Genomic DNA, 22,505 nt, shown 5'->3' on the forward strand with positions numbered 1-22,505 from the left:
GGAAACCAGAAGTATCTGGAGAAGCTTCACATTCTCTGAGGCCGGTTAAGGATTGCTTAGGTGGGGAGGGTGCAGGGCCACTCCCAACGCCCTTAGGGAGGGGCTGGGGCTGCCATTGTTCAGCAAGCCCACCCACCCCCCTTCCCGCTCAGCGCCAGTGGCCTGGCCTGGGCGGGGCTGGTGGGGCTGGATGCCCCTGTGGCCAGGGCCACAGCTCCGGGCTCAGAATGGACATGTCAGCGCTTGGTACACATGTGACACACACACCACACATGATACACACACAGAACATACATCACACAAGACCCATGCACAGCACTCAGGTGCACGAGATGTCCACACACACTACGCACAACACACAAGCCACACACATGCAATACTCAGATACACACAACACACACACAGGACACGCCACAACAGATACACACACACCACAGAGAGCACACGGCTCTCACACATGCTGTGCACATGCAGCCGTAGCAGGAGGATTATCACCCAGGCCTCAGGGGCGTGGGGAGGCCCTCTCCTCCCCAGAGGGGGAGGCCCTCTCCTCCCAGAGGCCGGCTCTGCTTTGACCTCGCCCCTCCACCCCCACCCCACCCCTCCCCCTCAGCTCTGACCCAGGTTCTCCCAACAGACACCCCTAAACCACCACCTCATCCTGTCGCTTGTGGGCGTCGCCCTGCCACACAGTGAACCCCCACCTGCCCCACACCCACCACCCGAGCCCCCGTGGGTGCAGGGTCTCTGTTCCTCCTGGCCCCCCTGCTCACAAAGCGGGGACACAGGGCACGGTGGCATCGAGGCTGCCCGGGGTGGCGGGAGTGAGGATGGAGCTCTGTTGGGGCCCTTGGGGCCCTTGGACACCCACGAGGGGACCCTGAGCACGGCGGGGCTGGGGCTCCAGTGGGCCCAGAGCACGTGGGGGCAGCTGAGGACACCCTGGAGCAGAGAGGGGACCTGGGGCCCAGCCCGGGCCGCGGAGAGGACCAGGTGGAGCACAGGAAGGCGCAGAGACTGAGACGGGAGGACAGGCTGTGGCCGGGCAGAGGCCAGCGGGGTGGACACTGCACCCATGAGAAGAAAAAGGCCGTGGGGGTGGAGTGAGCGGCCGGTGTCGCTGGTGCTGCTGCCCCTGGTCTTCCCAGACGCCAGCCTGTGGCCTGCGCAGACGCACACAGGCTCAGTGGGAGGCCAGCGTGAGGCTGGACCCGCCAGAGCCCTTCCTGGCGACCCAGTGATGCAGGAACTAGGCCCGCTCCCTTGCGCAGCCACCCGGAACTTTCTGTGCTGTCCCCAAAAGCCCTCATCTGCAGGAGGGGACCCCTGCAGCTGTCCTGACCTGGCTGGACCTCGACACGCCCCCAACCTGGAGTCCACGCTCCGGAGGAGCCTAGGGATGAAGGCCGAGTGGCTTCCGTGGCCCGGGGCATGTGTGGTTTCACTTCAAAGAGCTCCCCCACCACATCTGACATCCAGGCTGTGCCCCTACCACCTCGGAAGGCCCGTCCAGACCCCAGGCACAGTGGCTCATTCATCCTTATCCGAGATTATTTTTGTTTTTGAGACAGAGTCTCACTATGTTTCCCAGGCTCACAGCAACCTCCAACTCCTGGGCTCAAGCGATCCTCCTGCCTCAGCCTCCCGAGTAGCTGGGACACTACTGTGCCTGGCTAATTTCTTTCTATTTATAGTAGAGACGGGTCTCGCTCTTGCTCAGGCTGGTCTTGAACTCCTGAGCTCAAGCAGTCCTCCTGCCTTGGCCTCCCAGAGAGGATTACAGGCATGAGCCACCACGCCCGGCCCTCATCTGAGATTTTATTATAAAAACCCTTCCAGTAACTCGGAGGTGACAGTGAGGAAGGGGGAGTCTCAGCCTGCCAGGCTGGTGGCGGTCACCTGCCGTACGTATTGCCATGACAACACATGAAGAGGTCGCACTCCTGTTCTTGTCAGGGTGCCCGGGTCCGTGTCCACAGGTCACCCTCGGCCTTCTGGCAGCTGAACACCACCTGTCCTCCGTGGGACACCCGGGCACGCGTGTACCTGGCGGGCACGTAGCACAACCTCGCTCCTGAGCGCAGGCAACTCGCACGCTGAGGACAGATGTTTGCTCGGTTGACGTTTCTGTGCTCAGTTAATGTTTCGGTGCACATTGTCAGAAGTCTGCATGTCGCCGCCAGTGGGGAGAAGACCCCCGGGCCCTGCCTGAGGGGCTCCCTGGCCGCCACGTCCTGCAGGCAAGTGCACGCCGGGCCGGGGACCTGGCCTGGGTCCCTGGAGCTGCAGGTCCTGGGCGCCCACGTCACAGAAGGGGAAGAGCAGCCGCGGGAAACACAGGGGGCACGCGACCCAGCTCAGGCACGCCCTGGAATTAGGGGTCCAACGGTGTTTCGGTTTTTCAGTGGGCAAAATGAGCACACGCAGCTTTTATGGAATAAATCACCCCTTTTTATCACGCTCTGAAAGCTCTGCGTGCAGCAAGCCCACGTCCGGCTTCTGACTCTGCCTGTCAGTTACTCCCTAACTCCCAGAACGTGTCCTTTCAGTAACTGTCAGGGCAGGGGTGGCTTGAAAACGTCTCTAACTGTAAATTCTCCAGGATCCTGTGGCAGGCCACGGGGAGAAGTGCCACCGGCTGCAGACAGGGCCACGGTGACAAGCAGGAACACAGCCGTTCCCCCAGGCACGTCTGCACATGCCGCTCGCGTGGGCCTCGCAGAGCCCGACCTGCGTCCTCAGAAGGCGTCCCCGGTTTCCGGCAGAGCACGCAGGCCCCAGGGTCCTGTGGACAAGGCAGGGCCCAGCGCACGCGTGTGGCTTCCGGGGCCTGGGACACGGCACATCAGGGGCTGCCGGCACCACGAGGCCCATGCCAGGGCCAGGGGGTCCTGCTCCGCTTGGCAGAGGCCCCAGCAGGAGCCCGGGGGCAGCACCAGGGCCTGGGCCCCCGCAGGGGCGCCCACGGGCACGGCGGCTGCAGGCCACTGCTCCGGGTGGAAGAGGGCGCAGAGAGCCGGCCTCGAGGGCAGAGGCCCAGAGAAGGGGATGGCCAGCTGGGAGTCCTGCATCTGGCGTTTGTGTTTCATGCGGCGATTCTGAAACCAGGTTTTTATCTGTGGAAAAAAAAAAAGGTCAGAGCAGGGAGGGGCCTAGACGCCCTCCCCGGCCCGGCCCAGCCCAGCTGGCCTCAGCCTCACCTGCACCTCCGAGAGCCGCATCTCCCTGGCCAGCTTCTTCCGCTCCAGGGGGCCCAGGTACTGGTGGTGCCGGAAGACGCCCTCCAGGGCACGCAGCTGCTCCGTGGAGAAGGCTGTGCGCACGCGTGGGCCCCGCCAGGGCTCGGGCGCCTTGCTCAGCCCTGAGGAGGGAGGAAGTGCTGGGTCTATTTGGCTAAAGTGCCAGGTGGGACACCCTACCCTGCCTGGGAGGTGCCAGGAGGCCCTGGGCTGCTCTTCCCCCTCTGCAGAGCCAGGCTCAGGTGACCCTAGCTTGGACAATTCCACGGGCCACCCTCTGCCCCGTCCAGTGCCCCCGTCCACTGTCCCATCCGGTCCTTCCCAGGAAGCAGTTTCCTTTGCCTGCAGACAAGGAGCTGGAGATTCCCCAGGTGAGATGGGGGAGGGGTGGGCCAAGAAGGCCGCCAGGGACCCCAGGAGCCTGCAGCCCCACGTGTCTCTGCTAAGCCCCCCAGGTGGTCTCAGTCCTGAGAAGGGGCCGCCATGGTGAGCACCGGCCACCAGCCAAGCGGGTGACATTTACTGCAAGTCCTACTGAAAGGCCGTCAGGTTTTTTGGATGGAAGGAAGCTGAGTTTGCCAAACCTGCCAACATGAGCCTGAAGCACGCAGCCGACAGAATGCAGGTCACCGGCGGGGAGGAGGGAGGAGAGACTGTGGTGTGGGCAGGGTTAGATGCCTTTTTTGATCGGGGGAGAATAAATTTAACATTTTGCAAAGTGAACTGTAAAACTATGCCATAAGGACTAGTCAGAGTTTTTAAACAGAAAACCTATGGATAATATCAAACACACTTTTGACCAAGTAGTACTTCAAATCTAAAAGCAACCATAGGCCGGGCGAGGTGGCTCATGAGGCATGTAATCCTAGCACTCTGGGAGGCCGAGGTGGGCGGATCGCTCAAGGTCAGGAGTTTGAAACCAGCCTGAGCAAGAGAGAGACCCCGTCTCTACTAAAAATAGAAAGAAATTAAATGTCCAACTAAAAATATATAGAAAAAATTAGCTGGGCATGGTGGTGCATGCCTGTAGTCCCAGCTACTCGGGAGGCTGAGGCAGGAGGATCACTTGAGCACAGGAGTTTTGAGGTTGCTGTGAGCTAGGCTGACCCCATGGCACTCTAGCCCGGGCAACGAAGCGAGACTCTGTCTCCAAAAAAAAAAAAAAACAAAAGTAATGATTGCGTCTCATCAGCAAACGACACAGGGTTAGATAAAACTCAGAGTCCTGGAGACCACATCCCCGTAGCAACGACAGACCCTCACGCAAGGGATGCCAGGGGTGACAATGCCCCATGACCAGACCTGCAGGGCTTTAAGAAAGCAAATAAAGGACCCCAGAGGGACAGGGACCTGAACAAATTAAATAAATAATAAATAAAGGGACAGGGCAGCTGAACCAAGCACCCGGCACTTTGTTGGGAAGAACAAGGACCCCTGGAACTGTGTCCCCAGGGTCAGGGGACTCCGTGCTCACGTCTGCAAAGAGCTGCAGTGAGTGCCTGGAGCTGGCTCTGCCTCCTCCCACGGGGGCGGGGTGGGGGCAGCCAGACCTCCAGCCCAGCCCTTGTAAGAACACCCCCCACCCCAGCCCCTACTCGTGCACAGGGACAGGGCAGGGCTATGTGCCGCCTTCCTGGCTCCTGGACCCTCAACTCCCATCCCTGCCCGGGAAGGAAGGGACCCCTATCCAGACCTACCGGCCGCAGGCATCTCCTGCACAGTCAGATCCATGGACTTGGCCCCCTTCAAGCCGGTGGTCTGAGGGGCCTCCCCGGTGCTGGCCGCCTGGCCCGGGCGGGAGGAGCCCTTGCAGGAGGAGGCTGCCGCAGGCCTGGTGCAGCTGCTCTGGGAGAGCCAGTCCACTGAGCCAAAGCTGGAGGGGGGCTCTGGGCGGAGGGGCCGGGCAGTGGAGGGACGCATGGTGGTCCGGCCGGCGGGGCCACAGCCGGGTGTGGCTGGCGGGCAGGATTCCCCTCAGGCGGAGCAGGGCGAGCTGCATTTATAAGCCAAGGAGGGAGCCCGAGCCGGGTTTGCACTGACGCCAGTGAATCCCCAGATAAGTAGCGCCTAATTGCCTTCAATTCAGAGGCACAAAGGAGGCGGTTCACACCTCGCGGGCTCCTAGATGTCTGGGGAGGGGTGGGGCTGTGGTCTGCAGGTTAATTGAGATATGTTGACTCCGGACTGTTACCGCCTGCCCCCGGCCCCCATCCCCCAGCGGGCTTCCACCTGGGGTCGTCTGGAGGGTGGGGGCCATCTCTCCTCTGAGGGTGTTTCTGGGGCCTACCCTGGAGGGGACAGGTGTGTCCGCCTGAGGGAGAGCAGAGCGGGGGTGGACAGCGCCCCGGCCGGGCAGAGACGGGGGCAAGCGTCCCGGAAGGGGACTGCCAGGAGCCAGACAGCAACGTGGCGTCCTGCTCCCTGGACCCCTCCCGGTGGGCTGGCCGCTGCAGCCCTGGTCGGGCTCCTGGGGGAGGGTCACCCTGCTGCCACAGGAGCGGCCTCCGCACTCGGGCCGAGGGGCCCGCCCTGGAGGGGGCTGCTTGCCCAGAGCATCCAAGCGGGAAGACAGGGTGCCACCCTGATTCGTGGGGTCCCGGTCTTGCGCATCGCCGCCGCCGGGACGCTCCGAGTGCGCATCCTGACACTGCAGCCACCTCCCTCCGGGCTCTCTGCGTCCGCGTTCCGGATGCCGCGCTGGCCTCGGGGGCTAAGTCTTGGGGCGCCCTCGTCCCCGTGCTCTGGGGTGGACGCAGCCAGGCGGGCCCAGCACGGGGACAGACGGGCACGTGCCGCGCCCACCCGGCGGGGCCCTGGGCGCCCCTCAGACCACGCGGGGCCGCTGTGCAGACGGGGTAGAGTCTGCAGCCGGGACCCCCGGGGCGCCGGCGCCAGCCCGGCCGGGTTCCGACGGCGCCTCCGCACTCACCCCGCCCGGCGGAGATCAAAGGCCCGTGGGCCCGGCCCCAGGATTAACGCCCAGCTCCGCCTTCCGACCCTCCGGGGCTGGGACAGCGGAGGAAGGTGGGAGCCGGCGAGACCCGCAGGCCCAGGTGAGGGGTCGGGGAAGGGCCGCACCGCCGCTGACCCGGGTCTGTCTCGGACTCTACACCGGCCCAGTTAGGTCCCTGCGGGGTGAGGCTGGCCGGGAGCGGGCGCCGGGGCTCTGGACGTGGCCTCTGGGGGTGAGGCCAGGAGGGCTGGGGGGCCAGCTGAGGCCACTTGTCCCTCATGTCCCGAGGCACAACCCCTTCCAGAGCTGGTCATCTTGGTTCTCCGGGGAGGGGAAGTGGACCCTGCGGCGGGTCCCGCGGTGCTCCTAAGAGCTGCAGCGTCCTCAAGTGCGCAGAGAGAGCCCGGTGTGGCGCTGGAGGGGACTGTCCTGCTACCGGGACCAAGCCGTGAGGGAGGGCACCCCCCACCCCGCAAGCCACCGCCAATAACTGCTGCCTTGCGGGTACAAGGCCAGGGAGAGTCCCCTTTTTTTTCTTTTTTGAAACAGAGTCTCACTCTGTTGCCCAGGGTAGAGTGACTGCCATGGTGTCAGCCTAGCTCACAGCAACCTCAAACTCTTGGGCTCAAGCGATCCTCCTGCCTCAGCCTCCTGAGTAGCTGGGACTACAGGCATGCGCCACCAAGCCCGGCTAATTTTTTCTCTATATATATTTAGTTGGCCAATTAATTTATTTCTATTTTTAGTAGAGACGAGGTCTCGCTCTTGCTAGTTTCGAACTCCTGACCTTAAGCGATCCTCCCAGAGTGCTGGGATGACAGGCGTGAGCCACCCGCCCGCCCGGGCAGAGTCTCTTAAATAAAGAGGAACATCTGTAGGAAGTATGACCGTCGTGTGCTCCAAAGCGTTAATTTATGAAACGTAACCATTGACATACCACACCCCTTAAAACCTAGTTTTAGTATTTCTTCATTTCTAATCTTTCAGGGGCCCGGGGAACCTTGGTCTCCGCCCCACGTTGGCTGCAGGGTCAGACAGCCCCCGCCCCCCCCCAGGCTCCCGGGCGGCCCAGGAGCGACCCCTCCGCGTTCGCCACCGGCGCTGCCAGGCTCAGCCTCCCCTCCAGCGGCCTGGGACCCCTCCCCGAGAGGCCGCTCACGCCGAGGCTGCAGGGCCACCCCCACCCCCGGAGACTCAGGCCCCTGCGAGGCCGGCGTGTCGCCCGCCGCCTCCCGCTCCGAGCGCGGGGACCCGACGCTGGCTTCGCGCGCTGGCCGCGGCCCCCCGCCCGGATGGCACAGCTGCGTCCCCGGGGACGTCCCCGCGGGGGTTCCGCGCTCTTAGGTCCAGACACCCACCCCGAGCCCCCGGCAGCCCCCGCCCCAACGCAGACGTCCAAAGTCAAACTCCCCCCCCACCGACACCGGCTCCTCCGGGGCCGAGGCCGGCGCCCAGGCACAGCGCGCTCCGCCGCGATTAGTCCGCGCCACTGCGCGCCGGAGGGCCCAGGGGCGGCCCCACCCCTCCCGGACACTCCTCCCCCTTTAAGAAGGGGGGACCAGTCCCCTCGCTGCCCGCGCGGTCCCACCTCCCGCCGGCAGCGCGGGGCCCCCCACGTCCAGGAGAACCCAGGCCACGGCCGCGCGGCCACACCAGCGGTCCCCACGCTCACTAGGCTGGCCCCTCCCCTCGGGTCCGCGCCCCGCCCCCACCCCGCCCCTCTCCCCCCCTGGCTCTGTCCCCCCCACCGCGCCCTTCTCTCCTTCGCCCTCCCCTCCCCCGGCGGCGGCGGCTCCGGGGCAGGGGCGCTCTGGGCGCCGCCTTGCGTCCGTCTGGGCGTCCGGCACGTCTCTCCTTACGGCCGCCCAGGGCGGAGCCGAGGCTGCGGCCCTTCGCCGGAAGACCCGGCGGGTCCTGTCGCGGCCCGGCCTTCCTCCCGCTGGGGCAGCAGGGCGGGGGCACGGGGAAGGGACGCGGGGTGCAGGTGGGGAGGTCGGTGGGCGCGGGAGGGGCGGAGGGGGCGGGGAGGGCTCAGCCCTGGGACCCTTGCTGGCGAAGCCCGCGCTGGGGGCCACCCCTGAAAGGGCCCCCCGTGTGGGCTCTTTGCTGCTGCGGAAGTGAAGGCAGACCGGACCGGACTGGACTGGAGCAGGCGAAGGCCTCCTACGGGGAGGGAGGGGCGCAGGCAGAGGTGGAAGACCCGGCCAGCCCGCTGGGGGCGGAGCCGTAGCTGGGTGCACGTGTCCTGGCGTCGCCCCAGACACCTGGCCAGTCGTCATGCCCGCGGGTCTGAGGGCGAGCGACGCGCTGCCAGGGCCCAGTCAGCGGGCGGTCTGCACGGTTCACGTGGGCTGTTACCTTTCTGCTCTCTGCTGGTGACTCGGGGTGTGGCGCCCACCCGCACCTCTCACACTGCAGGGGTGAGGCTCCGCAGTCCTCCCACCATAGGAAGTGCACCTTTTCAAGCACCAAAGTTGACAAGATAAAAAAGAAAGCAAAGGAAGTGCTCCAGCTGGAGGCTCAGGGCCTCCCTGTGACCACACCTTGTACAGGTGCTGGCCACTGTGAGACCCTGGAGCAAGTACAGTTGCAGAGGTGCCCTCGGGTCAGTTACTTCCCTGCTGGATGGCTGGAGGGAACCTTGACCAGGTCTGAGGGCTCAGACCCTGGACATTCGGTGAAAGGAATAGTATTTCGAAGTTAAAATTTAAAAGCAATACATAATGTTAAAATAAAATAAAATGAAATTTTGTGTAAAGACTTAATTTGCAACATGGAGCTCTGAGGCATATGTGATCATTTAAAGTAAATGAAATCAGCCTGGCGCGGTGGCTCACGCCTATAATCCTAGCTCTCTGGGAGGCCGAGGTGGGCGGATTGCTTGAGGTCAGGAGTTCGAAACCAGCCTGAGCAAGAGCGAGAGCCCGTCTCTACTATAAATAGAAATTAATTGGCCAACTAATATATATAGAAAAAATATTAGCCGGGCATGGTGGCGCATGCCTGTAGTCCCAGCTACTCGGGAAGCTGAGGCAGGAGGATTGCTTGAGTCCAGGAGTTTGAGGTTGTTGTGAGCTAGGCTGACACCACGGCACTCACTCTAGCCCAGGCAACAAAGCCAGACTGTGTCTGAAAATATATAAAGTTTGTCTGTCTTAAAAAAAATTTCTCTGTCTCAAAAAAATAAATGAAATGAAATTAAGCCACACTGGCCACATGCTGAGGGCTCAGTGACCACACATGGCTTGTGGCTGTCGTGCTGGATATGGTGCAGTTCTGTCCCCAAGTGTTCTGCACAGGGCTGCTGAAGACAGTGAGGGGTGTGCCGGCTGCTGCAGGAATCCGCAGTGAACCCAGACAGATCAGGAAGCTGGGGAGGCCCCGGCACCTTCTCATTGTAACCACAATGAGGACAGTGATCCCTGGGCTTGTGAGGAGGGGACCCTTCTGGGAGGCAGAGGTGGCAGGCGTTGCAGGATGACTGGACATCTTGACTCAGGAGGGAGTAACAGGCCCACTTGGGCACGTGCCAGCAATTGTTGGGGTGGAGCCAGGTGCGGGGCTGTGGGACGTGGACAGAGGACAGACATCATGGTACTCGGGCGAGGTGACAGCCTTGGGCCCCGGCAAGAGCAGAGCTGCAAGAGGCAAAGGCTTAGGAGCAGTGGGCACGGGGCCCCACCAGTTAGCTGGGACTCTGCTTAAAGGCTGTACCCCTGGGAAAGAATGGCGCCAGTGAAAATGATGAGCGCTAGTGAAGCATCTCTGGCAGACGATATGTCCAGGAAATACAGGGGGTGAATCATGTCCCAGCCAAACTGGCCAGGGGAAGGCCCCGCCGTTAGATTGTTCAGGGGATCTTGAACAGATGAGAACAGAGAGCTCAGAAAGCAAGGGAAGGAACAGGTGCCCGCTGGTCACCCTGAGTGTGGGAGAACCAGGTTAGCCAAGAATAACCGGCAGAGTCCCTCAAGCTCTTCCCTCCCAACCTGGCCTGGCAGAGCAGGGTGGAGACCGGGGAACAGCGCATCCAGGCAGCGGGGTTGAGACTCGAGCCCCCTGGGCAGGCGCTCAGAGACCCGGGAATCTGCCCCGAAGGAGATGGGCGCTCCAGATGTGCATGTGGACACCAGGCTCACCGGGGCTGTCCGGCTGAAGGAGTGCGGCCGTTCTGTGACAGACTTGTGTGCAGTTGTCCAGAAAGCACAAGAGGCGAAGACTCACCAGACAAGCTCTGTGCTTTGGACAGCTGTGTGGCTGTCATCGCTTCCAGAAATCTACGGACTGTCCCGGTGGATGAGAACTCACAGCTGACCATCAGATAAAGTTGTAACAAAGAATCATCGCCCATACGTGGGTAAGCAGCTGTCAGCGAGTCTGCACCTTCTAGGTTGAGGGGAGAGGAGGGACCTGCATGTGTCCACAGGCCTTGGAAGGGGCCGTGGAGGGAGTGAACCCCGGAACCCACACAGGGGACACGGAGGTGCTGGGCTGCAGCCAGGTGAGGCACTGGGGAGCCATTTTCTATGAAAAATTGGAAGAACAGAAAATGTTAGGATTTTACTGGGTGCAGATCATCACAATGAGGACAATTTTGGGAAACACCTGCACATGGCAGGGGAATGAAGGGAGCCCTGGTGAGCATCACAGTGACCAAGCCAGGGCTGTGCGGCCAGGCCAGGGACGAGGGGCTCCTGCTGGGGCCCGGCACACTGTGGGGACAGATCTCAGGTGTTACCGGTGAGTTAGGCGAGAAGGGGGGACACAGAGGGGCTTTCCTATGTCCTTGCAAGTCATACAGAGCATAAACAAGGCTCACCAGGTCTCAGGGGTGTGTTCTCTGGTAGGGAAAGAGACTGGAGGTCAGAGCCCGCCCAGCAAGCACGGGAGGCCACCCTGGAGTGTCACTGCATTGTGGCAGGGGTCTGAGGGTGCTCAAATTTCCGGAACATTTTCTGATGGAGCTATGCAGATGAGATAACTAGAGGAGCAAATATACAAGAGACAGTCATTTGGGAGAAATTTAACATTTAGCTATTCTTTTTTTTTTTTTTTTTAGATAGAGGCACACTCTGTCACCCAGGCTAGAGTGCCATGGCATCAGCCTAGCTCACAGCAACCTCAAACTCTTGGGCTCAAGCGATCCTCCTGCTTCAGCCTCCCGAGTAGCTGGGACTACAGGCACACACCACCATGCCCAGCTAATTTTTTCTATTTTTAGTTGTTTGGCTAATTTTATTTCCATTTATAGTAGAGACAGGGTCTCAGTCTTGCTCAGGCTGGTCTCAAACTCCTGAGCTCAAGGGATCTTCCCGCCCCGGCCTCCCAGAGTGCTAGGAGTACAGGCGTGAGCCACCGTGCCTGGCCTTAGCTGCTCTCTTATGACCAGTTCACCGTACCACTAGACAAAGCTACAGCACTATTCTCGCTGCACTAAACAGGATGTGAAAACATCACGACTCTGGCACCGCCCCCAGGAATGTAATTTGGGTGGGGAGCCATGGCAGGGCTCCTCGGGAGGCAGGGAGCAAGCCCCTGCCAGTGTCCAGGCATAACGGTCCCGGGGCCACTACGAGGGCTGAGCTACCTGTCCCGGTGAGACACGCTGTGTCCTAAGAAACGATGGGTGGCACTAAGGCAGTGACGCAGGGCCCCGCCTGAGCTTGTGCACCAAGGTGACCCTCAGCAGGAGGGGGCACGGGCTAGACAGTCCACATCCAAAGGAGCGAGTCCAGTGCACACCTCAGGGCACTTCCGGGGTCACCTGTGCCCCAACTCACGACGGCAGTCAGTCGCTGGACAAGTAGGTCCTGCACGGGAGAACAGTTACTTGGCTGACAAAGGGGAGCCCGGGCCGGGCGCGGTGGCTCACGCTTGTAATGCTAGCACTCTGGGAGGCCGAGGCGGGCGGATTGCTCGAGGTCAGGAGTTCGAAACCAGCCTGAGCAAGAGCGAGACCCCGTCTCTACTATAAACAGAAAGAAATTAATTGGCCAACTAATATATATATAGAAAAAAATTAGCCAGGCATGGTGGCGCATGCCTGTAGTCCCAGCTACTCGGGAGGCTGAGGCAGCAGGATTGCTTGAGCCCAGGAGTCTGAGGTTGTTGTGAGCTAGGCTGACACCACGGCACTCACTATAGCCTGGGCAACAGAGTGAGACTCTGTCTCAAAAAAAAAAAAAAAAAAAAAAAAAAAGGGGGAGCCCAGACAGGCAAGGCGTCGTGGGAGAAGCCATTGTGTGTGGTGGACCCACAGCACGGGCCCTGGGCACCCGCAAAGCGGCAGGAGCCGGGGTCCCCCAGGCAGCAGGGCAGGAAGGCACCAGCACGTCTGTCCCCCCGTCAGAGAAAAGGTATTTCTGTAACTCCGCATGCTGTGACAACAGTCAATAAACTTCACCCCCATTGGGATGGCCACAACCAAAGAGCTGAAAATAACCGTGTGCTGGTGATGGGAATGTGGAATGGTGCAGCTGTCATGGAAAACGGGGTGGTGGCTCCCTCAAAAATTAAAAATAAAATTGCCTTGGCTGGCGCGGTGGCTCACACCTGTAATCCTAGCACTCTGGGAGGCCAACGAGGGAGGATCGCTCAAGGTCAGGAGTTCTAGACCAGCCTGAGCAAGAGCGAGACCCCGTCTCTACTAAAAATAGAAAGAAATTAATTGGCCAAACCAAAAATATATAGAAAAATTTAGCCGGGCATGGTGGTGCATGCCTGTAGTCCCAGCTACTTGGGAGGCTGAAGCAGGAGTCTTGCTTTTAAGCCCAGGAGTTTGAGGTTGCTGTGAGCTAGGCTGATGCCACAGCACTCTAGCCCAGGCAACAGAATGAGACTCTGTCTCAAAAACAATAAAAAAAAAAAAAAAAAAAGAAAAGAAACAGGGTCTCTAAGAGATATCCGTATGCTTATACAGGGTCTCTAGGAGATACTTACAAGGGAATATTAATATTATTATTAATATTATTAATATTATTCAGCACCCAAAAGCAGGAGATCCTGTCCCATGCTACAGGGTGGACCCGGAGGACCTGTGTTGGCAATTGAAATAAGCCAGACACAAAGAGACGAAGTCAGGTTCTCCAGACAGGAGGTATCCGGAGCGGTCAGATTCAGAGCCAAACAGTATGGCGGATCGCAGGACAGTGGTTACAGGGGCTGGGAGAGGGGGAGGGTGGACGGTGGTGGCAGCCGCACCAAGGGAGAATATTCTCAACGCCAGAGTTTATCTTATGTGCATTTTACTACGATTTACACGAAAGGTGTGAATCTGCTGAGGGGCGGGGAGGGGGGCAGGGTCCATGGCCAGAGAGCAGGGACACTGGCCTGGGAGACCCAGCCCCTGCTCTCCCTGAGCTGAGGCCAGGGACTCAAGCCGGAGGCTGCTGCGTTCACCCCACCACACACCAGCGCCTCTGGTGGTGGAGACAGGCACCTGGGCATCACGAGGGGACTAAAGACTGCGGGAATTAGCCTCAGAACTTGGAGAGCTCAGCCAGGCGCCTCCTGACAAACTCGGGCCACGTCTGACCGCACACAAAAGGCCAATCTCACCGTGAACCTGGAGCGATTTAAACAGCCCCCCCAGACACCCCTCCCCGGATTGGAAGACAACGGGACCAGGGCAGGAGCGTTCAGACTCATCACTCTAACAGAAGGCCATAGCACGCCCCCCCCCAACCTGTGGGCAGAAAGGTTGGTGACTCCACCTGGTGACCCCAGATAGCTGTGGCTCACAAGCTCAGGCCCCAAGCACAGCCCTCCTCCAGGGCAGAAGGTCCACGTGACCAAGGACAGACATGCTCCTAGGCCCTTGCCCTCAGGGTGTCCGGCGTTTGCTGGGACTTGCCCTCGGGGTGTCCGGTGTTTGCTGGGATGTGGGCTAGCTCCGAGGTAGAACCTTTTAGACCGATGGGGTCGTGGCAGAGGCTTGAGGCTCTCCCAGATCCCCAGTGTGGGCTGGCCGGGCGCGGTGGCTCACGCCTGTAACCCTAGCACTCTGGGAGGCCGAGGCAAGCGGATCGTTTGAGCTCAGGAGTTCAGTATCAGCCTGAGCAAGAGCGAGACCCTGTCTCTACTAAAAATAGAAAGAAATTAGACAGACAGCTAAAAATACATAGAAAAATCTAGCCGGGCATGGTGGCGCATGCCTGTAGTCCCAGCTACTCGGGAGGCTGAGGCAGGAGGATGGCTTGAGCCCAGGAGTTTGATGTTGCAGTGAGCTAGGCTGACACCACCGCACTGTAGCCTGGGCAACAGAATGAGGTTCTGTCTCAAAAAAAAAAGAAAAGAAAAAAATCCTCAGTGTCCCCAGGCCAGTGGCTCTGACCTGCAGAGTGCATGTAGGGGCTGGGGGTGCAGCCAGCAAGCTGGGCTCATTCACAGGTTTTTGGCAGCTGGAGGCCCTCAAGGGACACAGCAGGGTGAGAGGGGTGAGGGTCCAAAAGAGCTGGCCCTGTCAGATCTCTCAGCCCTGTTCTCTACCGGAACCTGGGCGTGGCCAGGCCTCACTTCCCCAGGAGCAGCCTCAGGGCTGTGAGGGCCTGGGACCCCCACCCGGTGAAACCCTCCGGACCACACCGTGCGGACCAGCGGGCACCCCCATCCTGCATTAAGCAGCTTGGTGGCCTGGGGCAAACCACTCGTTCTATCCTGATGGGGCTGTTAATTTGCAAAGTGAGGCCATCAGTGTAGCGGAGCAGGCATTGTTATGCAGGCCAAGTTTCTCCCGCTCCACCCTCCCCTCCCGCCCCACACTGCCCCTCTCCACCCCTCCGACTCAAGGTCCAGGGTGGAGCCTTCAAGAGGACACTCTGAAAATGCTCCGGGGCGAGCTTGTTTAGGTTCTCCCCAAATTGCAAGGACCCTGACCCCAGCCTCAACCACTGAGTGCCTCCTAGGGCCCACCTATACCTGAGTCACCTCCCTGGGGACAGAAGCGGCTCCTTCCCTAGAACTGCACTCAGCTCCTCGTCCTCTGCTGCTGCCGGGGCCTCCAAAGGGTCTGGTCTGTTTCCCAGACCCGTGCAGCTGTGGCTGGAGCTCAGGAACCCCCACCGTAAACCTGGGTCCAAGGGGCTCTTCCTTGCCAGGCAGGTTGGACACAGCACACTCACCTGTCACCCTGCCCCTTGGGGACCCCCAGTGGGCCCGACCTCCCCTCGTGGTCTGTTCAGTGGGGCTCCCAGGGCAGCAGGGACAGTCCTCGCCCACCAGCGGGGCAGGTTCAGGTGTGGCCTTGATGACCTGGCTTGCAACGAGTGCCCCACAACAGCTACCGCCATGGAGTATGGCCTCCCAGCGGCTCCGCCCCCTCAGGATCGGGAAGCATTTTAACTTTGCGCTGACCTTGGCGGCCCCACCCCGCAGGGAGCTGCTCCCACCCAGCCCGCCCTCACGACACGCATCCACAAGGTTAAGTCCAAAAAAACAACTTTTTATTGAACGTACCTAGGTTTGGGGGTGGGGGAGGCTGCAGGGCAGGTCATGGGGGAGGGGCTCGGCCCTGGACAGGGGCTGGCGTGGGCCTGGACTCACTCGCGCGGGTCCCTCATGACACCGCGCTCGGCGGCCGCGCTGCCCAAAATGAAGCCCACGGCCAACGACACGGTCTGGTCGAAGGAGCCACGCAGCTGCTCCACGTGCTGGTTCAGGGTCAGCAGCTGGTCGCGCAGCGGGCCTAGGACGGCCACGATGTCGCCCAGGTGCCCCAGGGTCTGCAGCAGGGCGGCGTTCAGCGATGGCGCGGCCTGGGGGGGCGCGCGGTCTTCGGGGCGGCCGGGCGGCGAGTCTGAGTCTTCCTGGGCGGGGTCGTGGGCTGGCGTCGGCGGGGAGGCGGGGGCGCGGGCAGGCACGTGGTCTTCGGGGCTGCCGGGCCGGGGGATGTTGGAGAGGGCGGTCGGGGTGGGGGCTGGCGGGGGGCGGTGGGCGCGGGAGGCGTCCGCGGACTTTGGAGAAGACGGGCTAAACCTGAGCGTCCAGGCGGGGTCCACGCTGGGGTCGCGGGCGGCACGCAGCGGCGTGGCACCTGGAAACGCAGAGCGGGTGGTCGGGCGGGGGACCCGGGTGGCGGGCCGCCCCTCCCCCAGTCCCCTCCTTCCCCGCCTACCTGGCTCGCACGGGATGGGCACGCTGGAGGCCGGGCGGCGGCCGCGCTGGGGGCGCCCGGGACGGCGGGGCCGTTTGTGCCCGGTATCGCCTAGGAGGCCCATGAGCTCCCGGATCTGCGCGTCGAAGGGCCCGGGCGGCTGGCCCTGCGCCTCGCGGAGCTTGTCCTTGAGGAACTTGTAGCGGCGGCGGCACTGCGCGGGCGTGCGCCGCACCTGCTGGCGGGCCAGCGCGGCGGACACGCGGCGGTAGGTAGGCAGCGCCTGGCGGCGGTCCAGCAGCAGCGAGCGCCACACGGCCGGCTGCAGCAGCGTGTCCAGCAGCAGCTCCGTCTCCCACGCGCTCCAGGGCGTGCGCTGCGCCGAGCCTGGGGACACGGGCGACGCGCGCGCTTCCAGAGCGTCTGGCGAGGCCGGTCGGCCGGGCGGGGTCCGCGGGGCCTCCCCGGCCAGCTGCAGCTCGGAGTCGGGGCTGGCCGGCGACGGCGGGTCCGGGGGCGCGAGCAGGGGCGGCCGCCGGGGCCGGAGCAGCATCCCGGGGCCGGGCCGGGTGCGCTGGGGTCGGGCAGCCGCCGGAGGAGGGAGGCGGGCGCAGCCAGGGCCGCCCACACGCGCTCTGAGGCCCCTGCGCCGCAGGCCGCCGGCGGAGCCGGGTCTACACGACCCTCCCACCGCCCGGTCCGCCCCCTCCGCCCCGCCCCCTCCGCCCCGGCAAGTTCGACCCGGCCTGCTCTGCCCTCTGGGTTTTCTAGCGCCGCCTTTGGCGTCCTAGGCCGGGGGACGTGGAGCAAAGCTCTGCCCTCGCGTGGCGGGGAGAACCTCAGCGCAACCGTGGCTGTGCTTTGCTGAGATGCTGGATACGGCCGCGGCCCCAAGGCGCGTAGGGTTCGATTCGTTTTTACGCATGTGCTGTGCCCTGCAGTCGCCGCCCACGTCGTGTCTGGACCGCGGCCAGCTCCAGAAGCCTCCCGCCCCCTCCTTTCGGTCTTGGGCGCCGGAGCGCGTGCCCCCCCCACGTGGCGCGTGCACGTGCTGGCTCGTGTCCCCCCCCCACGTGACGTGCGCGTGCGCGTGCTGGCCCCTCTGCCCTCCGCCCCCTCCCAGCCCTGCCGGGGTCTTGGCGCCTGCACACTGGAGGCAGGCCTGATCCCCGCTCCGGGTGACGGCTCACTCCCCAGAGCAGGCAGTTTGGGGGCTGATCTGGTCGAAGGCCACGACTCACACACACGCTCTATCGGGAGGAACTTCGTTATTCCTGCTAAGTGTCTCTACAGCCGACATTATAAGCAATATAAAAAGGTTGAACATCCTCCACCCCCAATATGAGGTTAGGCAAGAACGTGCAACATCACTTCTATCCAAGATTATTCTAAAAGTGTTAGCCAGTGCAATAAGACAAGAAAAAGAAGTAAGATGTATAAAGATTGGAAAGGAACAAGTAAAACAGGCATTATCTGAAGATCATATGACAGTATATACATGGAACGTGCAAAGTAATCTAAAAGCACAGTATTTGGATTAAGTGAATTTCACAAGGCCATTGCATGCAGTAATACATAAAAATCACTTGTAGTATTTCTGTATACTAGCTATAGTAATTTGCAACCTCTTTTATTTAGGAATGATTTTAGATTTAGTTCCTGTGTTCCTCTCAATAGGAGCATCTTAGGTAACCACGGCATGTTCTTTAGAATCAGGAGGGCAGGCCGGGCACGGTGGCTCACTCCTGTAATCCTAGCACTCTGTGAGGCCGAGGCGGGCGGATTGCTTGAGGTCAGGAGTTCGAAACCAGCCTGAAAACAACGAGACCCCCGTCTCTACTATAAATAGAAAGAAATTAATTGGCCAACTAATATATATATATATATATATATATATATAATTAGCCAGTCATGGTGGCGCATGCCTGTAGTCCCAGCTACTCAGGAGGCTGAGGCAGAAGGATTGCTTGAGCCCAGGAGTTTGAGGTTGCTGTGAGCTAGGCTGACGCCACGGCACTCACTCTAGCCTGGGCAACAAGCGAGACTCTGTCTCAAAAAAAAAAAAAGAATCAGGAGGACAGATTGGTATGTGGCTCTTGACCAGGTTGTTCCAGCTTTTCCACAAATGTCCCTGTTCTCCCCCAATCCCATCCAGGGTGCCACGTTTGCCCTGTCTCCTTGGTCTCCTCCGGTCTGTGGTGGTTTCTCAAGTCCCTGGCACTGCTGAGGAGGACTGGCTAGGTGTTCTGTCCAGGGCTCCTTGGTTTGGGTTTGCTGGTGTCTTCCTGTGACTAGACCAGAGCCGTGGGTTTTTGGAAAGAAGGTGCAGAGGTGAGCTGCCCCTGTTGCCCCGTACCCTTGGGGCAGCGGAGTCCTCGTGGCTCAGCACTGGTACTTCCGCCCCCTTGCCTTGGGCGGGTGGTGTCTGCAGCCTCCCTGCTGTCCAGGCCATCTCCCGTCCCTACTCTGGTCACTGGGGCGGGTCCCTAGGTCTGTCTCCATTCCCCAGGGAGGGTGATGAAGCTGCACCTGGCGGTGTGTGTTACCTGGGGTTCTTCTTCTTCTTTTTGAGATAGAGTCTCACTCTGTTCCCCTGGCTAGAGTGCCACGGCGTGGCATCAGCCTAGCTCACAGCAACCTCAAACTCCTGTGCTCAAGCAATCCTCCTGCCTCAGCCTCCCAGAGTGCTAGGATTACAGGCATGAGCCACCGAGCCCGGCCCCTGGGGTTCTTCTCTTCTGTAAGGAAGGTTTGTCTCTTCCCTACTTATTCATCTGCTCAGTCACTGATTTCCAGCAGTGTGTACTTGTGGGGACTTACTTTATCCCTTAGGTTATAATTTGGTGCTGTTATTTATTTTTGTGCCCAGATTGTTCCAGCTCTTTCCTCTTTTCCTGTGTGTTGTTGACTCTCCACCCCCCAGCACTCCTTGACTTTCTGGCACTACAAGACGGTCCCGGTCCGTCCTGGACTTTGCCAACCCTAGCCCTAGAATCAACTGTTGAGACATTTCTCAAGAAACCTGTGTTTCCCTTTCCTGAAGAATGGCATCTGAAACTGGGGTCTGGCTCACTGCTCCCGGGGTGTCACTCCTTGTAGGCAGGAGGTTCCGGGGGAGATTTTGCCCGCAGGAGGAGACAATTCTGGTTGTCATAAGTGGGGCTTGGGAGGGGCACCTGGCGTCCGGTGCGGGGGATAGAGATGGCGCTGCACAGCCCGCTGGGCCCAGACAGCCGGCCACAGGGCCACAGGAGGGAGGGACGCAGTGTCAGTGGCACCCTGGCTGAGCAGCTCTGCTTACGCCGTTCGTGGGACAGAGCTGGGAGGCAGACGTGTGCACTGACCACATGCACATCTCCGTTTATGTCTGTATCTGACCCTCTTCCTGGAGTAAGCTTGCGTTCACGGGAGGTCTCTGACTCTCTCTCATCCTCCCCATTTTACTGTAACCTCTGTCCTGGACGGGCGTGGGGTGGGGGATGGGGATGTGTCCTGGCTCCCCTGCTGGCACCTAATTTATCGTTCAGCCTTTGTGTGCATGGAGAGTCCTTCAGAATCGCTGACTCGGTCCCTCAGGGAAGCAGATTTGCCCCCCAGAGGGCAGTGTTGCCTGAAGTCCTCTCATCTTTGCCTTGGGGTTTACCACGGTCACCGGGGTCAGTGGCTTGCGCTCCGGCCGGTGAGGTGGCGTCCACCATTTGTAGTTGCAGGTAGAGCCACTTGTCACAGTGGGTGTTATTCCGTCCTGGGGCCCCAACGTCCTGCTGATAATGAAGGCCGTCTTTGTGTGGGGGTGGTTCTAGGTTGTTAAAAAACATTGTTCTGGGGAGGGCGCGGTGGCTCTCCCCTGTAATACTGGCACTCTGGGAGGCCAAGGCGGGAGGATCGCTCAAGATCAAGTGTTCGAAACCAGCCTTAGCAAGATGGAGACCCCGTCTCTACTAAAAATAGAAAGAAATTAATTGGCCAGCTAAAAATATATAGAAAAAAATTAGCTGGGCATGGTGGCGCGTGCCTGTAGTCCCAGCTACTCGGGAGGCTGAGACAGGAGGATCACTTGAGCCCAGGAGTTTGAGGTTGCTGTGAGCGAGGCTGACGCCATGGCACTCTAGCCCAGGCAACAGAGTGAGACTGACTCAAAAACAAAACAAAAAAAAATTGTTCTGAATTTATTCGATGAAAGTGTGCTTTTTTGTCTCCCTAGCTCATGAAGACCCTCTTTTCTGGAAATGGGGGTGAGACCCAAGTGAAGCCTGTCCTGGGTCACCTGCCTCTAGTCATTGCAGACTGGCTGGCCCAAGGGTGGACACCTGACCCAAGCGGGACCAGGAGTACTTCTTCCAGATTTCTAAGCTGAAACCCAAGGAAGGGTTCTGGTTTTTTTTTTTTTCTTTTTTTTGAGACAGAGTCTCACTCTGTTGCCAGGGCTAGAGTGCCATGGTGTCAGCCTAGCTCACAGCAACCTCTAACTCCTGGGCTCAAGTGATCCTCCTGTCTCAGCCTCCAAGTAGCTGGGCCTACAGGTGTGCACCACCATGCCCAGCTGATTTTTTGTATATATTTTTAGTTGTCCAGCTAATTTCTTTCTATTTTTATTTTAATTATTTTATTTTATTTATTTATTTATTTTGAGACAGAGTCTCGCTTTGTTGCCCAGGCTAGAGTGAGTGCTGTGGCATCAGCCTAGCTCACAGCAACCTCAAACTCCTGGGCTCGAGCAATCCTGCTGCCTCAGCCTCCCGAGTAGCTGGGACCACATGCATGCGCCACCATGCCTGGCTAATTTTTTCTATATATATTAGTTGGCCAATTAATTTCTTTCTATTTATAGTAGAGACGGGGTCTCGCTCTTGCTCAGGCTGGTTTCGAACTCCTGACCTCGGGCAATCCGCCCGCCTCGCCTCCCAGAGTGCTAGGATTACAGGCGTGAGCCACCGCGCCCGGCCTCTTTCTATTTTTAGTAGAGATGGGGTCTCACTATTGCTCAGGCTGGCCTCAAACTCCTGACCTCGAGCGAGTGATCCTCCCGCTTCGGCCTCCCGGAGTGCTAGGATTACAGGCGTGAGTCACAGCACCCAGCCTGATTTTTCTATTTTTTTGTAGAGATGGGTTCTCACTCTGTTGCTCAGGCTGGTCTTGAATTCCTGGTCTCAAGCAATCCTCCTGTTTGGCCTTCCGATGTACTAGGATTTCAGGGTGAGCCCCCGTGCCCGGCCTCCATGGGGTTTTGACGAACACATGGAGTTACGTGTCTCCCACCCCGTAGGACACAGAACAACCCCGTAACAAATGGAGAGAATGCCGGACCTTTGCCCAAGAAGATGCACAGAGCCCGACAGGGACGTGACAGACGCTCGCTGTCACTCGTCATTGGAGAAATGCTGCACGGCGAGACCCAAAGAGAGACCAGCACACGCCTGGCAAAATGGCCGAACCCGGAACACTGGCAGAGCCAGCGGGAACTCCCATCCTGCTGGTGGGAATGCGGAATGCACGGCTGTTCTGGGAAAGCCCGGCGGTTTCTTATACAACTAAACACACTCCTGCCGTCTGGCCCAGCATCCGTGCTCCTTGTATTTCCCCAAAAGAGTTGAAAACTTGCGTCTGCACGAAGACCTGTATGCAGTCTATCCAGCCTGCATTCGTAAAGCCACGCCTTGGACGTAACCAAGAAGCCTGTTCAGCTGGGGATGAGTAAACAGGCGGCGCATCCACGCCTGGGTTCTCGGTCGGTGCAACAGGGGGTGAATCTCACATGCCTTTTGCTGAGTGAATGAGGCCAGACCCCAAGGCTGTGAACTGAGGGACCCATCTGTAGGACATTCTGAAAAGGCAAAACCACAGGATGGGGCACTGGTCAGTGTCTGCCAGGGGCTGGGAGGAGGGGTCTCCCACAAAGCGATTTTTTTTTTTTTTGGAGACAGAGTATTGCTCTCTTGCCTGGGCTAGAGTGCCCTGGCGTCAGCCTAGTTCACAGCAACCTCAAACTCTTGGGCTCAGGTGATCCTTCTGCCCCAGCCTCCCGAGTAGCTGGGACTATAGGTACCACCACGCCTGGCTAATTTTTTCTATGTATTTTTATTTTAGTTGTCCAGCTAATTCCTTTCTATTTTTTAGTAGAGACGGGGTCTCGCTCTTGCTCAGGCTGGTCTCAAACTCCTGACCTCAAGCGATGCTCCCGCCTCGGCTTCCCAGAGTGCTAGGATTACAGGTGTGAGCCACT

At 59.9% G+C, this 22,505-nt stretch overlaps 2 protein-coding genes across 2 annotated transcripts; both read right to left on the bottom strand.

Moving 5' to 3' along the window:
- Positions 1–1,814: 1,814 nt before the first annotated feature.
- VENTX (VENT homeobox) lies at positions 1,815–7,830 on the bottom strand. Its single transcript, XM_012746963.3, has 3 exons — positions 4,937–7,830; positions 3,201–3,361; positions 1,815–3,116 (listed from the first exon to the last, which is right to left on the bottom strand). Exons 1-3 carry the CDS (start codon positions 5,157–5,159, stop codon positions 2,739–2,741), a joined length of 762 nt encoding a protein of 253 aa, XP_012602417.3. The 5' UTR covers positions 5,160–7,830; the 3' UTR covers positions 1,815–2,738.
- A 7,898-nt stretch (positions 7,831–15,728) lies between these two features.
- Positions 15,729–16,844, bottom strand: UTF1 (undifferentiated embryonic cell transcription factor 1). Its single transcript, XM_012746964.2, has 2 exons — positions 16,304–16,844; positions 15,729–16,222 (listed from the first exon to the last, which is right to left on the bottom strand). Exons 1-2 carry the CDS (start codon positions 16,833–16,835, stop codon positions 15,729–15,731), a joined length of 1,026 nt encoding a protein of 341 aa, XP_012602418.2. The 5' UTR covers positions 16,836–16,844.
- Positions 16,845–22,505: the final 5,661 nt, after the last annotated feature.

The sequence above is a fragment of the Microcebus murinus genome, chromosome 14, assembly GCF_040939455.1.
Source record: "Microcebus murinus isolate Inina chromosome 14, M.murinus_Inina_mat1.0, whole genome shotgun sequence".
Classification (NCBI taxonomy): Eukaryota; Metazoa; Chordata; class Mammalia; order Primates; family Cheirogaleidae; genus Microcebus; species Microcebus murinus.